This window comes from Onychostoma macrolepis, chromosome 24, assembly GCF_012432095.1.
Source record: "Onychostoma macrolepis isolate SWU-2019 chromosome 24, ASM1243209v1, whole genome shotgun sequence".
Taxonomy (NCBI): Eukaryota; Metazoa; Chordata; class Actinopteri; order Cypriniformes; family Cyprinidae; genus Onychostoma; species Onychostoma macrolepis.
Window position 1 is genome coordinate 20975773 of NC_081178.1, and position 16018 is coordinate 20991790.

At 37.2% G+C, this 16018-nt stretch overlaps 1 protein-coding gene across 4 annotated transcripts in view; it reads left to right on the forward strand.

Annotated features, from left to right (window-relative positions):
- Nucleotides 1-7287: 7287 nt before the first annotated feature.
- LOC131532835 (rho GTPase-activating protein 21) overlaps nt 7288-16018 on the forward strand; it is a 99575-nt gene continuing 90844 nt past the window's right edge. For 2 of the 4 annotated variants that reach the window (XM_058764618.1, XM_058764615.1), the window contains exons 1-2: nt 7288-7575; nt 8518-8720. Coding sequence is in view for 3 of the 4 variants with exons in the window: in XM_058764615.1 (XP_058620598.1) it covers nt 8649-8720 (72 nt within the window). In the remaining variant the exon portion in view is untranslated. Of the gene's footprint in view, nt 7576-7872; nt 7990-8517; nt 8721-12028; nt 12048-16018 lie in introns of all 4 variants that reach the window. The other 2 variants (XM_058764616.1, XM_058764617.1) reach the window with 2 other exon arrangements.

Here is a 16018-nt window from a genome sequence, read left to right on the forward strand (position 1 = left end):
TATATAAGGAATATATTTTCTTTCCATATTAGCTGAAAGCTAAGTAGGAAAACATGGAAAAGCAGGCCAGAGAAAAGTGCTGTACGAGTTCGCTCACAGAAACAGTATGCTGGGACTGGTTTGCGGTTTTGAAAAGGGTTTAACATCCAGCTTAGTGCAGCTACAAAAATTGAAGGAAAAGGCAAGATGTTGCACATAATGCACAATGTATCATGTTGCTTTTCTATACAGTACAACCTTACAGGCCTCAGTATAGGTGTTATGGGCTAAATGCCCCTTATGTAAGTGAAGCACTAACAGAGCGTTCTTAGTTCCAGCTAGAGTATCCAATGTATAGCTGCAGATTACAGAGGAGGAAAATCCAACTCTTGTCCCCCTGAATAAAAAGGCATTTTGTGTCTATGTGACAGAACTGACAAAGTCACTCTTTGTTGGCTTGGCTGTGACTCGCTTGCTCTTATCAAACATCAGCACTTAGGAACGGTTAACTTACCTAGCTGATAAACACTCCACACCTCTGTGGGAACCTGGCAGTCTCTCTCTCTCCCAGCAGCCTAAAACAAGATCCACTGAATGACAGACAAAGAGATGGGTGAGTTTCTCATGCTGGGTCTCTGAGGTACAACATCACCAGAGGAGCATGGTAAGAAAGAGACTACGTACAAAAGACACAATGGAACACTGCACCTTCACATGTATGCCATGGGACAGAAGATACAATTTCACTTCTCAATAGGTGCCAATGGCCTGGATTTGTGGGTTGAACTAAATGATTTGTGTTGAGACTATATTTCATTAACGTACAGTCTAACTTTCCATGAAAGTTAGTAAATGGGGGAATAGTCAAGTCAAGTCACCTTTATTTATATAGCGCTTTTAACAATACAGATTGTGTCAAAGCAACTTTCCATTATCAGAATAGGAAAATAGTGTCAATAATGTAAAATGATAAGATTAAACACTCAATTTTCAGTTAAAGGCATTTCATTATTGAATTCAGTGATGTCATCATCCAGCTCAGTTCAGTTTAAATAGTATCAAATTTGCTAAATAGCAATCATGTAGACGATGTCACTGGAAAGTAAGTGTCCTCAACTAAGCAAGCCAGAGGCGACAGCGGCAAGGAACCAAAACGCCATCGATGACAGAACGGAGAAAAAAAACCTTGGGAGAAACCAGGCTCAGTCGGGGGGCCAGTTCTCCTCTGGCCAGACGAAACAGCAGTTCAATTCCAACTGCAGCAAAGTCAGATTTTGTAAAGGACTCATCTGGTTCCCGTGGTCTTGTCCTGATGGCTGTCTAGGTGACGAGGTCCTCAATGGGGATCTGTCTCTGGGGTTCATCTAGGTGTGCTGATCTCCGCTAATGTTCAGTGCTGTAGAGGTCGTCTCTAGGTGCTGAGCCACCATCTGATCTGGATACGGACTGGATCCGGGTGACTGCATTGACCATATGATCTGGATACGGACTGGATCGGGTGGCAACAGTGATCTCAGAATAGAAAGAAACAGACTAATATTAGCATAGATGCCATTCTTTTTACGATGTAACAAGTACATCGGGTGTTATGGGAAGTGTTCTCGGTTCTGGTTGACCCAATTAATGCAGCCTAACAATCCTTTAACGGATTTGAATATTAGAAGCGTATTACTGTATTATGTGTAAGCCAGGTTAAAGAGATGGGTCTTTAATCTAGATTTAAACTGACAGAGTGTGTCTGCCTCCCGAACAGTGTTAGGTAGATTCTTCCAGAGTTTTGGCGCTAAATAGGAAAAGGTTCTGCCACCCGCAGTTGATTTTGATATTCTAGGTATTATCAAATGGCCAGAGTTTTGAGAATGCAGCAGACGTGGAGGACTATAATGTGATAAGAGCTCGCTCAAGTACTGAGGAGCTAAACCATTCAGGGCTTTATAAGTAATTAACAAGATTTTAAAATCTATACGATGTTTAGTAGGGAGCCAGTGCAGTGTTGACAGAACCGGGCTAATGTGGTCATATTTCCTGGTTCTAGTAAGAACTCTAGCTGTCTGCATTTTGGACCATCTGTAGTTTGTTTATTAAGCGAGCAGAACTACCACCCAATAAAGCATTACAATAATCTAACCTTGAGGTGATAAATGCATGAATTAACATTTCTGCATTTGATTTTGAGAGCATAGGTGTCAATTTAGATATATTTTTAAGATAGGTTCCTAACTGATGACAAAGAATTTACAGAGCAGCCATCAGGTGTTAGACAGTGTTCGAAGTTATTACATGTGGGGGTTTTAGGTCCGATAATTAACACCTCTTTTTTTCAAAATTTAGCAGTAAGAAATTACTCATCCAGTTTTTTTATATCGACTATGCATTCCGTTTCACCAGGCCGCGAAGAAATATAGAGCTGATTATCATCAGCATAACAGTGATAGCTAACACTGTGTTTCCTGATGATATTTCCTAAGGGTAACATGTAAAGCGTGAAAACTAACGGCCCTAGTACTGAGCCTTGAGGTACTCCATACTGCACTTGTGATCGATATGATACCTCTTCATTCACTGCTACAAACTGATGGCGGTCAGATAAGTACCATTTGAACCATGCTAATGCACTTCCACTAATGCCAACAAAGTTTTCTAGTCTATTCAAAAGAATGTTGTGGTCAATAGTGTCGAACGCAGTGCTAAGATCCAGTAGTACTAATTGAGAGATACAGCCATGATCAGATGACAAGAGCAGGTCATTTGTAACTCTAATGAGAGCAGTCTCAGTGCTATGAAATGGTCTAAATCCTGACTGGAAATCCTCACAGATACCATTTTTCTCTAAGAAGGAATATAATTGTGAGGATACTACCTTTTCTAGGATCTTTGACAGAAAAGGGAGATTGGAGATCGATCTGTAATAAACTAGATCTTTGGGGTCAAGTTGTGGTTTTTTAATGCGAGGCTTAATAACAGCCAATTTGAAGGTTTTGGGAACATATCCTAGTGACAATGACGAATTAATAATAGCCAAAAGAGGATCTTTGACTTCTGGAAGCACCTCTTTTAGTAGTTTAGTTGGAATAGGGTCTAACATACATGTTGTTGGTTTAGATGATTTAACAAGTTTATACAATACTTCCTTTCCTATAGTAGAGCATGAGTGGAATTGTTCCTCAGGGGATCTATAGTGCACTCTGATGTGATACTGTAGCTGACGACTGTATGGTTACAATTTTATCTTTGATAGTATCAATCTTGGAAGTAAAATAGTTCATAAAGTCATTAATGCTGTGCTGTTGGGAAATGTCAACACTTTCGTTTGTTAATTTAGCCACTGTATTGAATAAATACCTGGGGTTTTTCTCCCTCTAAAAGAGACAAAAAGTAATCAGATCTAGCAGTTTTTAAAGCTTTTCTGTAGGATAGGGTACTTTCCCGCCAAGCAATACGAAATACCTCTAGTTTAGTTTTCCTCCAGCTGTGCTCCATTTTCCAGGCTGCTCGCTTTAGGGCGCGAGTGTGCTCATTATACCACGGTGTTGGAGTCTTTTCCTTAATCTTCCTTAAGCGTAAAGGAGCAACCGTATCTAAAGTGCTAGAAAAGAGAGAGTCCATAGTTTCTGTTACATCAAGTTTTTTTCTGTGCTGTTGGATATGCTGAGGAATTTAGATAAATCAGGAAGATTATTTACAAAGCAGTCTTTTGTGGTAGAAGTGATGGTTCTACTATACTTGTAGCAAGGAGTAGAATTGACATTTTTAGCTATATGGAGTTTACGCAAGACTAGATAATGATCTGAGATATCATCACTTTGCTGCAGAATTTCAATATCATTAACATCAGTTCCATGTGACAATATAAATCTAGAGTATGATTTCGACAATGAGTAGGTCCTGACACATGTTGTCGAACCCCAATAGAGTTCAGAATGTCTATGAATGCTGATTCTAATGCATAATTTTCATTATCAACGTGGATATTAAAATCACCAACGACTAAGACTTCATCTGCAGCCAGCACTAACTCTGATAGAAAATCAGCAAATTCTTTAATAAAGTCTGTATGGTGCCCTGTATACAGTAGCCAGTACAAACAATTATTTAGGAATACAAATCACAGTTTTGTCATTTGAACTATAAAACTAATTTAACTACTGACAACGACTGAAATGTCAAGTACTGAGTCTTTAAAGGGATAGTTCACCCAAAATGTAAAAATCTGTCATTAATTATTTACCCTCAGGTCGTTCCAAACCCGTAAGACCTTCGTTCATCTTCGGAACACAAGTTAAAAAGGTACCAAGAATATCGACAAAATAGTCCATGTGACATCAATGGTTCAACCATAATTTTATGAAGCAATGAGAATACTTTTTTTTTTTATGCAAAAAAGGCGCAGCGCATGCGTGTTCTACGTCAGCAGCACCACACACACATGCTTTGTTTACATGCAGATCAAAGCACGAACATGCATCTTGTCACTCTATAAATAACACTAGGGTGACACGGAGGAGAAGAATTGTTGAATAAAGCTGTTATTTTATTTTTTTGCACACAAAAACTATTCTTGTAGCTTCATAAAAGTATGGTTGAACCACTAATGTCACATGGACTATTTTGTCGATATTCTTGGTACCTTGAACATGGTAGGACTCTTGCTGTCTATGGATGGTCAGAAAGCGCTCGGATTTCATCAGAAATATCTTAAATTGTAATTTGAGTAATTAATGACAGAATTTTCATTTTTGGGTGAACTATCCCTTTAAGCAAAGCTTCCTGTCAGTGAACTAAAAGAAAGGAACTGTTTCACCATTTAGTTTGAATCATAATTTGAATCATAATACACAGTGCATCCAGAAAGTACTCACTTCCTTCCCCAGATCTGTGCCTCGATACAATTCTGTCTCAGAGATCTACAGACAATTCCTTGGACTTCATGGCTTGGTTTGTGCTCTGACATGCACTGGTAACCTTGGGACCTTATATAGACAGGTGTGTGCCTTTCCAAATCATATCCTATCAACTTAATTTACACATTATCAGGTGGACTCCAAACAAGTTGTAGAAACTTCTCAAGGATGATCAGTGGAAACAGGATACACCTGAGCTCAATTCTGAGTGTCATAGCAAAGGCTGTGAATACTTATGTACATGTGATTTTTTTTTTTTTTTTTTTAATTTTTAATAAATTTGCAAAGATTTCAAACAAACTACTTTGATGTTGTCATTATGGGGTATTGTTTGTAGAATTTTGAGGAAAATAATGAATTTAATCCATTTTGTAATAAGGATGTAACAAAATGTGGAAAAAGTGAAGCGCTGTGAATACTATATATATATATATAAGCATGAATTTCTGTTTGTATAAGATTCATATTGATTGATATTGTATAAGTTGCATCCTCATAAACCTATGGAAACACCAGGATTTAAATGTTAATTCTGTTATTATAAATGGTGGGCCATTTGTACTACTGCAGCTAATCTAATTACTGCCAGTCAAGCGTGGAGAGCAACAGATGAAAACTTTTATTATTCACATTATTAATATAATAGTAATAGTATTGTTGCTGTTGTTGTTTTATCAACTAGGATATCTAACCAAATGCTAGTAAACCTTATATTGTCTTGGTCAATAGTGCACCAAGCCTTCAAAACAATGGGAGAAAAGCTGCTCTTTGAGATTCAGCAGCCTTTTATTTCAGAATGGGTCACAAGAGTTGTCCTATTGTTCCTGATGCATTGTGGTGGAAAGAGGCAAACAAAACACTGCCCTCCATTGCCTTTGTCCTAAAGCCCCACGCTGCATCCATGCTCTATGTCACTATGATGGAGTTTGAGACTGGAAATGTTCTTTAAACCCAAAAAAGATTACATTTAAATGTTATAAATATTGTTGTAGTATCGTGGGGCTGCCATTTTCTCTGAACAGATGCATGTCCAGCTGGTTATGACAGATGTGTAAGATTTATTTTGGAAGGAAGTGTGTACACTATGATGGTTTAGACAGCATACAAAACTCAGAATATTACTAAAACTGCATAGTAATTTAATTTCAGGTAAATTCAGCTATTATAACATCAGGTTTTCAACTTGTGACTTGTGAAAACATTCTAGCCAGTAATACTGCTGCCACTGCTTTGAAGAACTGGATTTGTTTAATCATGATTACATAAAATACTGCCAAGAACTAGCGTTTGGAATAAACTCTTGGAAGAAGACGTGATTATTTTAATTAACCCCCCCCCCCCCCCCCCCCCTCCCCCCAAAAAAAGATAATTTGATCGGAAATGTCAATTACTTCCAAAAAAAAAAAGTTTTCAAGAGAACAAAATGTTTACAGCATGATCTTGATAATATCTCTAAAACATTTATTGCTGGCAGTAGAACACAATTCAAAATCAGGCTCTAAAAACAGGTTTCTGAGCCACTAGTGAATTACACAAGCACTCACAATCCGTATTAATAAATAGTGACTGTAAGTAATTGAGCAGAGAATACATACGCATGTGCCTCTTATGTAAGAAGAAATCCTGTTGGTTGAAGTCGACAAGTATATTTGAATATGCTGATCCAATTGGACAACAGGCCGGCGGGCAGTCAGAGGGGGAGGGGCTTCGGAGTGACTGAAAGCCAGTCAATGTAGCAAATGTATTTAGCTTTGGGAAATCCGAGTCTTTAAGCGAGTCGGTTCCTTTTGAACGATTCGTGAGCTGATTCAAAGGAACCGACTCACCAATTAACCAATGTCTCCGAGAGACTTTTTTTTTTTTTTTTTTAAATAAATAATTGCTTCAGTTTTATGTAGGCTTTTAGTTAGGTAATACTAGTGATTGTCACTATGCTATTTACAAGGTTAAGGTTGTGTCAAGTGCTGTGTTGTTCATATCAACTCCTGAAAAATTTACTTTGGAAATGATAGTTTTCATTAATTGTTACATTCATTGTTAGGCTACTGCTGTAAAATCACAATATGACACCCTCAAACAGGATGTTTATTTTTATTTATATATATATATATATTTTTTTTTTTTTTAATTATTATTTTTGTGCATGTGGTGGTGTGGCTGAAACCAAGTTACAGTTTTGTTGTAGTAACCCAACTGTGACTATTTTGGCTGGCGGAGAGACTATGGTTAATATGGTAAAGTTTTGTAAGAGCCCCCTATCTTCAGCTTCCATCCAAGGTTCTACAGTGAAGTGAATTGTGAAGTGGTTTACACACGCTTAAAAAATCGGTTCAAATGAATAAAAAAAGAACCGATTCAAAAGAACGACTCGTTCGCGAATCGGACATCACTATTATCTGTCGCGCCGCCAACTGGAAGTAACCGAGATCAAACTGTGCGCGTACAATTCGTTGATACATACGTGCACTGCGTTTTAAACGCTAGTCATTCTTCGCGTCCGTATGAACTAGATTCCGCGATTTCTGTGGGTTTTTCTTTCACTATGAAGCTGCTCAGTTGGCTATGGAATACTGTAAATAATCTCTGGTCGATAGATTGAAAATCGATTGCAACGCGTCGGATATTTGGATATTAATCGCGTTTTTGGCAGAGAAACGATGCATTATGATTCATGGTCATCTAATAACTGGAACAGGTAGGTGTTTAACTGACCCTCTCTGTCATACTATTGTTAGATATTGTTGCCATGTCAGAAATAAAGGAAACATACAGGGAAGTGAAGATGATGGTTAGATGAGCGGAGGGCATTCAGATCGAGATGATGGTTTTATGATTGTTTACCGCCCACAGTAATAAACAATGATAGTAAACACTCCTTGTTATTAAGCATCCTGCATGTATTCAAACGGCAGATTTTCAGCTCATGACAGCGCATGATGTTAAATCGGGACTAGCTCTCTACTGATTTAGAAATGTCTCTCAAATACCACAGATCGCGCCATAGAAACACATGGTGTGCAGAGAACTGGACTCAGTCTCGAAATGAAAAATGGTTGGGCAGTATGTCAGATGACAAGCTTGCGTCGGTACACTGAGACGTTCTAAGCAGGTCAAATAACAATTCTGCTTAATTATCTCAATAATATAGTCTGGCATTACCTGAATATCCGAATATTGCGTATGTTTACTAAGTTTTGTTTTCTATCCTGCTGTTTTACTATGCTGTATAGTTTACCATTCTCTACTGTAGATTTTCATACTTTGTTGTACTATTCTACTCTATAATTTACCACATTCTATACTCCAGTCTATATTTATCTTTATTTTACCTATTAGTAAACATGGGAAAAGACTGTTTGCTAAGGTAATAAAAGTAAACATTCAAATCTCTTACTCTGTTCTATCGTACTCTAATCTCTACTCTAAAAATTCATTGTTATTCCATTTTGCAAACTTATTCTGAATAATAATACTAATAAAAAAGTGTTGAACTGTTCTACAGTTCCATAATGGGCATTTTGGGGAGGCCCGTTGGTAACTATTGACTGGGGTAGATCTCCTGTCTAACAGGGGACAGTGTCACTTATCTTTATTTCTGTACATTGTGTCCTCTTCAGTAACCTTTCTTTGGTCGCAGGATCTTACAACGGACGGGCATGAAGAGATTGGATGGTGTGGATTAGGTCATTGGGAATATATTGCTTTGATTTCTCTCATCTCAATGTTGGGCTCCAGAGGACCTCTGCCTTTGTGCTCTGAAATGAAATAATGGCAACGCATTGGGCTGCATCAAAGCACCAAGATGAGAAGACAAATCCAGCCGGGTCATCAGTTTTCGAGGTAAATCATTTCATTGCTCTAAGAGAAATGTGAAAGTGCAATTAAAAGGACATTAAGGCCTGCCCCATCTACAGCTCATGACAGGACAGGTGCTTCAGTCAGACACTCTTGTAGTGCAGGTGGGACGTCCATAAACTGAACAGGATGATTAGAACATGTATTGATTGATTTATTTTTTTTTTTTATTTGCTTGTGCATGTTGATATTGTTTTGACTGGTCTGTTCAAACCTTTTTTTCCCATGAAGTTCAAGGGAAAAAAAAAAAAAATGTACAAATAATATATATATATTTTTAATTTTAATTTAATTTAATTTATTTTTTTATTTTTTATTTACTATGGCAACCACTTACAGGCCGCTGCTATTAGTAAATCTTTGTACTGTGAGAAAATTAGACTTTTTTTTTTCAATAAAATGGAATTTTAGAGATGGAGAACACATGGTATAGTATTATCTTGCTAGAAGCAGCTGGTGACTGTTTACACTGAGACGGCAATCATTAAATGAAGTAGCCTATTTATTTTATTTGGCAAGCAAAGCCCTAACTTATCTAATCTCAGTAATGTTGTAAGGCTGCCAATGCATAATGTCACTCTTCAGAATACTAGAGCAGCATTGGATTTTGCGTGTCTACTCTGACATGTGGCGTTAGCGTTACATCATCACTGAGAGCATAACACAGTGCTGCAAACGCATGCTTGGATTAACCTATCAGTAATGGCAATACCGGTTTGTGTGTGCGTGTAATCTCCTTACAGGCTCAGGGTCTATGGGTACAGAAGGTTGGTGGGCACAGCAGTTTGCAAACACATCAGCAGATCACTTACTATGCGTCCAGAGGGATTCAGTATTGAAATTCTATGTTTATTTCTTAAACGCAGCCGGTTCTCAAAAGAAATTGTTTACTGTGAAGGAACAGAACATTACTTTGAAGGATCAGTGCATTTCTTCAAAAGTGCAATGTAGGGCTGCACGATATTGGAAAAAACTCACATTGCAATATTTTTTTTTTCTGCGATATGAAAAAAATAAAAATAAAATCACCAGATGACTTGAACAGCTCTATTTGGAAAAAAAAAATAATAATAAAAAAACTAATTCAATGATTGGGGTGATTTTGTAGGTGAATAAATCAGCATAGAAAAGAAGCAAAATACAAAGATAGATAAATATTACAGAAAAATTATACAAATGAAATAAACAGTGCTTTATATTCTTCAGGTAAGTCTAACAGTATTCAGGTACAGAAATTGAATCATCAAATGTAAAATAACACTGCATAGTGTTCACTGTATAAATTATATCTAATAAATCTGTAAAGCTGCAAAAGTGAGTTTTGTTGTTTGATTAACATTCATGACACAGACTTAACTGCTGTGAACCAATACTATCCATTTACTTTCTCAATAGTTTACCTTCACCTAAGCCATAAGCAACCGTGTTTAAAAAAAATAGACGTGGAGATGAAATAATCAAAATAATAAAACCCATAATCAGTGATGCTGTCTACAGCGGATGCGGTGCACATGACAAATCCCAGACATTAAACTGATGCCGCGTTCTATTTATGACTTACTGACACCACGTTCACATGATTTGCAACGGTTGCTTTGTCGAGCCTGTCGCGAAAATGATCAGTATAAACATAACGTAAGTATACAAAACATTGCACATCCAGCGATGTGACTATTGCGGATGGGCACATGCTGAAACGATGTATCGTGCAGCCCTAGTGCAATGTATTATTTGGAAGTAACAGTGTTTTTTTTCTTTTTTTGAAGGAACGTGCATTACTTTAAAAGAACAGTGCTTTTTTGCATGTTATATTTTGGTGTGGATTCAGCTGTTTGATAAAAACATCATTGATAAGGTCTGAGGTTTAAAGCAGTAGGCTCATTTGAATAATGTCTTCTGAAACTCTTAACAACATTAAGGCGATGTTCACACCGAATGTGTTCTTGCATTCAACTGTGATGCATTTCCATTGTTTTTGTATAAGCATGCAGGGTATGCTAGATGGAGGCGATTGACCGCTGTGCTTACTTCTTGGTGTTCAAGAAATGTGGAGCTTAAGTTAAAAGGATTTATTTACATTTCTATACCTTATGTTTTTCATTCCACTGCCTTGTGTGTTATGTTTTTAAATGCAAAAAAAACTTCTCTCAGAATCACTAATCGTGATGCTGTGGCACAGTTTTGGGGCCCTGGTTGTCTCAGTCTGGTGCGCCTCACTGCTGCCTCGTTATAAAGTTAAACAGTAACTGAAGTTCTCAGCAGGTGCGTGAAAAGTCCCCAGCAGACTCATAAAAAAGCTTTTATCCACACCATTAAATAATGCCTTCTTGAGTTAACAGCATTTGAGCTTCAGTAAGCATCATTGCACTACCATCACTACACTATATAGTGTTAAGACTACAGTTTAAACAGTGTGATTTACTTTTATAGTTCAGTACAGTAATATTTGTTATATTTATGTGTTATACAGACACTAGCTCTGTATCAAAACTCAGTGAGCTGCCTACACAGCCAGCTTTCTTCTATGCCAACCATCCTGCATGGAAACCACAGCCGACTGATTCAGACACCCTGCATAGGCAGCAACTCTAGATATGCAGAACTAATTGTGAATTAGTAAGATTTTGTCTTACAAGGAAGCAAAATTATGTTTCAAACCTTTTCAGCTTCCCATTGGAAACACATATACAATATGCTTCTATAAATTCGGTCTTGGTAGGCAACCTACTAGGAGAAAATGAAATGCAGTGGCATTATGTCTGTCTAGTCATTCTATATAGTGACACTGGCAAACCTAAACATTACAGTGTGTAATTGCATTGTTTATATGCACGAACGAGTGATGTGATCCATTATCCACACATTTGGTGTCCCTCATGGTTAATTGTGGGGTCCAATTGTGTTCACGCCTGTGATGAAGCTTGTTTAAATCATTATCACCCTGGAGTCCTCCACTTTCTGTTTAACATGAGTTAAATCAGTGTTCTACTTCAGGAACATCACTCCCAAGACACACATAAAGATTAGGGTATGTATAGTAATATGCATCAGTTCCTCGGTCATGGAGCTTTCCTTAAGTTCTTCTTTGTAGAGCATGGACAGGTGCAGGACTGTACCTGCTCCGGTCTCTCTTGACACTTATTAGATGCCCCCAGGGGTTTATTATGCACGGTGGTCTCAGGTGGGCCCGTTATTATGTCCCATCTAGGTCTCCATGTCTAATGAGGGCGTCTCTCCCTGTCTGTCTCTCTCTCTTTGTGTCTCCCTCCCTCGGTCGCCCTGCCCCCTGTGAGGACGCCAGCACCATGGAGGGTAATTAAAGCCCAGCTGCTCTTTGCTTTTACACCTCCACTCTCTCACTCACACACACATATACTCTGGTGTTCCCCAGACGAGGTCACCTTGTGGAGGCTCTGAATTTCGTGTCTCTTGTAAAGCTTGTTGAAAAGTAAATCTGACAGTTCAAAAGTTTAGTTTTTTTCTTTGTCTTTGCATTTATTTGATCAAAATAGTAATATTGTGAAATATTATTACAATTTAAAATATTTTTTTTAAATGTATTTTAAGATGTAATTCTGTGATTGCAAAGCTGAATTTTCATCAGCCATTTCTCCAGTCTTCAGTGTGACATGATACTTCAGCAATCATAGTAATATATTGATTTGGTGTTCAAGAAACATGTCTCATTCTTATTAATGCTGAAAACAGATGTGCTGCTTAATATTTTTCTGGGAACTATGATACTTTTTTTCAGGATTCCTTGATGAATAGAGTCTAAAATAACTGAATTTAATTAAAACATTAGTGTAACATTATAAATATCTTTACTGTCATGATCAATTGACTGCATCCTTGCTGTATAAATTTCTTGCAGCAACTACAAAAAAATCTCATTGATCCCAAACTTTTGAACAGTATTTTATGAGAAGCCAAATAAATTGATCATTATTTGGTCATATTGTGATTATCTTCATCAGCCAATAACTGTAGCTCTTGATTAATTTCAATGTTTCAGTCAGCTTTATTAAATTGTAGCTTATAGTAAAAGCTATAGCACAAGCGCCGTGCACATTTTACTTTCACTTTCAAACTAGCGTCAATTTGGCGTCAATTCAAGCAACAACAAATTACAACTTCAAACTCAACTTAGCCTATATATAAAGCATAGAAATTGTATTAACAAAAGGAATCAAAATACACCATTCTATAGGCTATGCCTAATATAAAATAACAAATAACTTACACAGTTTAAATAGCCTAGGTATACAAAACTGAAAATCAGCAAACACTGTGCACTGTAAAAAGTGATAAGTTGACTTAACTTAAAAAAACTGAGAAACCTGTTGCCTTAACATTTTTAAGTAAATGATAATTAAAAAAATAAGTTAAGTGAATTGTCAAGTTCACTTAACTTTTTTTTTTATTATTATTATTTACTTAATAATTTTAAGGCAGTTAAGTCAACTTATCACTTTTTACAGTGTGAGGAAACTCGTTGCCTTAAAATGATTAAGTAAATAATAATAAAAAAAAATAATAAGTTAAGTGAATTGTCAAGTTATTATTATACAATTTTTTAAGTTAAGTCAACTTATCACTTTTTACCAAATAAATAAGAAACGTAGAATGTTTATTAGCAAAACGAATAAGAAAGCTTGTGGCACGGCATTCACCTTGATATCAAATAAAATAAATAAATTACACAAATTTTAAAATAAAGTAAAAATCAGCAGACATTGTGGAACCAATTAAATAAGAAACGAATGTTTAAAAAAAGAAAAAAAAATCACCTTAGATAAACGGCAAAAGTCAACAGGCTTTTCAGAATCAAAAATATTGCCAAATGGGCGCTTTTGCATTTCGTTTCGAAACTAAATCATCTGCTATCATCTTATCTGTCTCATTTCACTCTTCTTGTCAGTCAGCTCGACTCACTCTCCACATGTGATATGAAACCAGATCTGTGAATGTGACTGTCGTACGACATGCTGCATTGAGCATGCACCACCTGTAAAATATATATTTTTTTAAGCTAAAGTCACCAATACCCTTAGCCACATGGCTCTGAAATTTATCACTCATGTTTCATGATTCAATCAATTCCTAATGAATAAAGCCAATCCCCGCCCTACATTTTCATATTTCATTCAGAAATACAATACATCATATTATAGACTTGACTTTTAATGTTTATCTGTGAATTGTTTGCTCAAATCAATAAGCAATTGAGGTTCATGCTTTTGTAGATGTTGTGGAGACGCCCTTAACAAACTCTCCTTTTAGATCTGACCGTTGTCTCATTGAATCCAATGGACCAAACCATAATCCAGTGGTGACAGGGCTGTTTCTGTGTGCCAACTCGGATCAGAGCTTTGAGTTGCCATTTCAGCCCTTCACCCGCTCATTCTGTTTCCATATGTATTGATTTCTGTTGTCTGTTCAGAAAAACAGGCGGAGAGAGCGTTAGATGCTGCCACTCATTGCGTGCATGTTTGTGGGTTCACCCCTGTTTTCACTCTATAGTCTCTCCCTCTAATGTGAATGTGTTTCTGTCTGTGTGCTTGCCTTTGGCTTGCCCTCTATTCTGACATATTTGGGAAATGCTCTGTTCGATGCTCTGCACAAAATGGTTTGACACTGATATATGGATTGACTAATTTATTTGCCTTACGTTTTGTTTTTGAGCCTGGTTTGAAGGAATTATGCAAATTAGGCAATGCTGTAAACACCCACAAAATCACTGCCGAGCACAGTACGCTATGCACAGAGCAGTTGCCTGTCTTTTCTGTCATTGTGGTTTTCTGCCAGGCTTCATTGGTCAACTGGCTTCACGTCTGCATCCTGGACCAGTATGGAAATGTCTTGCTGGTCCAGTCTGGTTCATTCAGCAGTGATTTAGGGAAAGTTCAGTTGGATCTGAAATCTCCAATCCAATAGATTTCCATAAACCAAGTGTTCCAGTTCCTGACCTGAAACCACTCTAGAGATGGACATTTCTCTCTATAAATCACTCAGAGCTCCAGCCTTTCCTTGGGGAACATCAGAAGTGTCTCATTTAAGGGTTCCCCCTTAGCCACTTCACCGATTCCCAGTTATCATCATTCAGTCAAGCCTTTGGATTGCTTGTGCATTTGTATGTGCTTTCGTTATCTGGATAGGTTTATTTTGTGTATCATCGGAAATAGGAAAATTGTGAATAGGCCTACACGTTTAATCTGGAATTCACGGTGGTTTAACATCAGGTGCTTTCCTGCAGTATTGCTCCGTATTTTTTATGTTATAATGAGTAGACAAAGAAGAAGAAAAAAACTGCCACCAGAGAGACGTTTGTTATATAAGTCTGTAGTCAGAAAGGAGACTGATAATCTGGTATAAATTACTCCAGTCTGAATCGCCCCTCTTTTTCATTAACACTGGGTGGATGGGCAGAGTGAGCATGTTTCTCAGTGGGAATAGTGTTCATTGAGGCAATGCTGGTCTATATTACACATGCCCAGAGCACATCTGTGCTAAGATGCTGCCACCTGCTCTATCTGCGGTGGGTCAAACACATGGATGGCGCTCACACTGTCACACAAACTGTGACTCTTACAGTAGATCATGTTATCTTAAGCTCAGCCCTTTAAAAAAAATAGCATATATTTATTTATTTTTTAATTGTTTTACAAGAGGAACAATAACCATAGTAATTATTATGGTATACTGTAAAGTGTTTACTGAGTACATTAAATTTTTACAATGCATCAGCTTAAGAAATATGTTTGAAGTGTGTAATTCAGTAATTCTCTCTTCTTCCTCTTCAGTAGGTAGAGGTAACTTAACCAACACTCTTGTTAGCAATATTTTTTCCCCACACAAAATCTATGGAATGCAACGAGACTTCCTGTCAGCGAATGGATGCCACATTCCTCTGTCACTTTCATTTTCATGAGTTTTCATTTGGCCAGCTGAATTTAATCGTGATAGCATCTGAATGCTATGCATAGCTTTAGCATTCATGTACTGACCACAGCCGTCACCGTACATTAGAATTGTTCGCCTGTGCACGTTTCACACATGGTTTTTGTCAGAATCATTACCAGATTTTCTTATTTCAATGACTCAGTTTTTTTTTGTTTTTGTATCTAGATCTGCATGGACACTTTCAGATTGAAGTAGGAAATCTCAGTCTTTTCAGTTGGTTAAATTAACTTTGACTGTGATTTTGCCAAGAAGTACATGTTGCTGGAACAAGATTAGGGTCTGAATTAGGCTTGAACTAATTTCAGGGGTTACTAATGCTT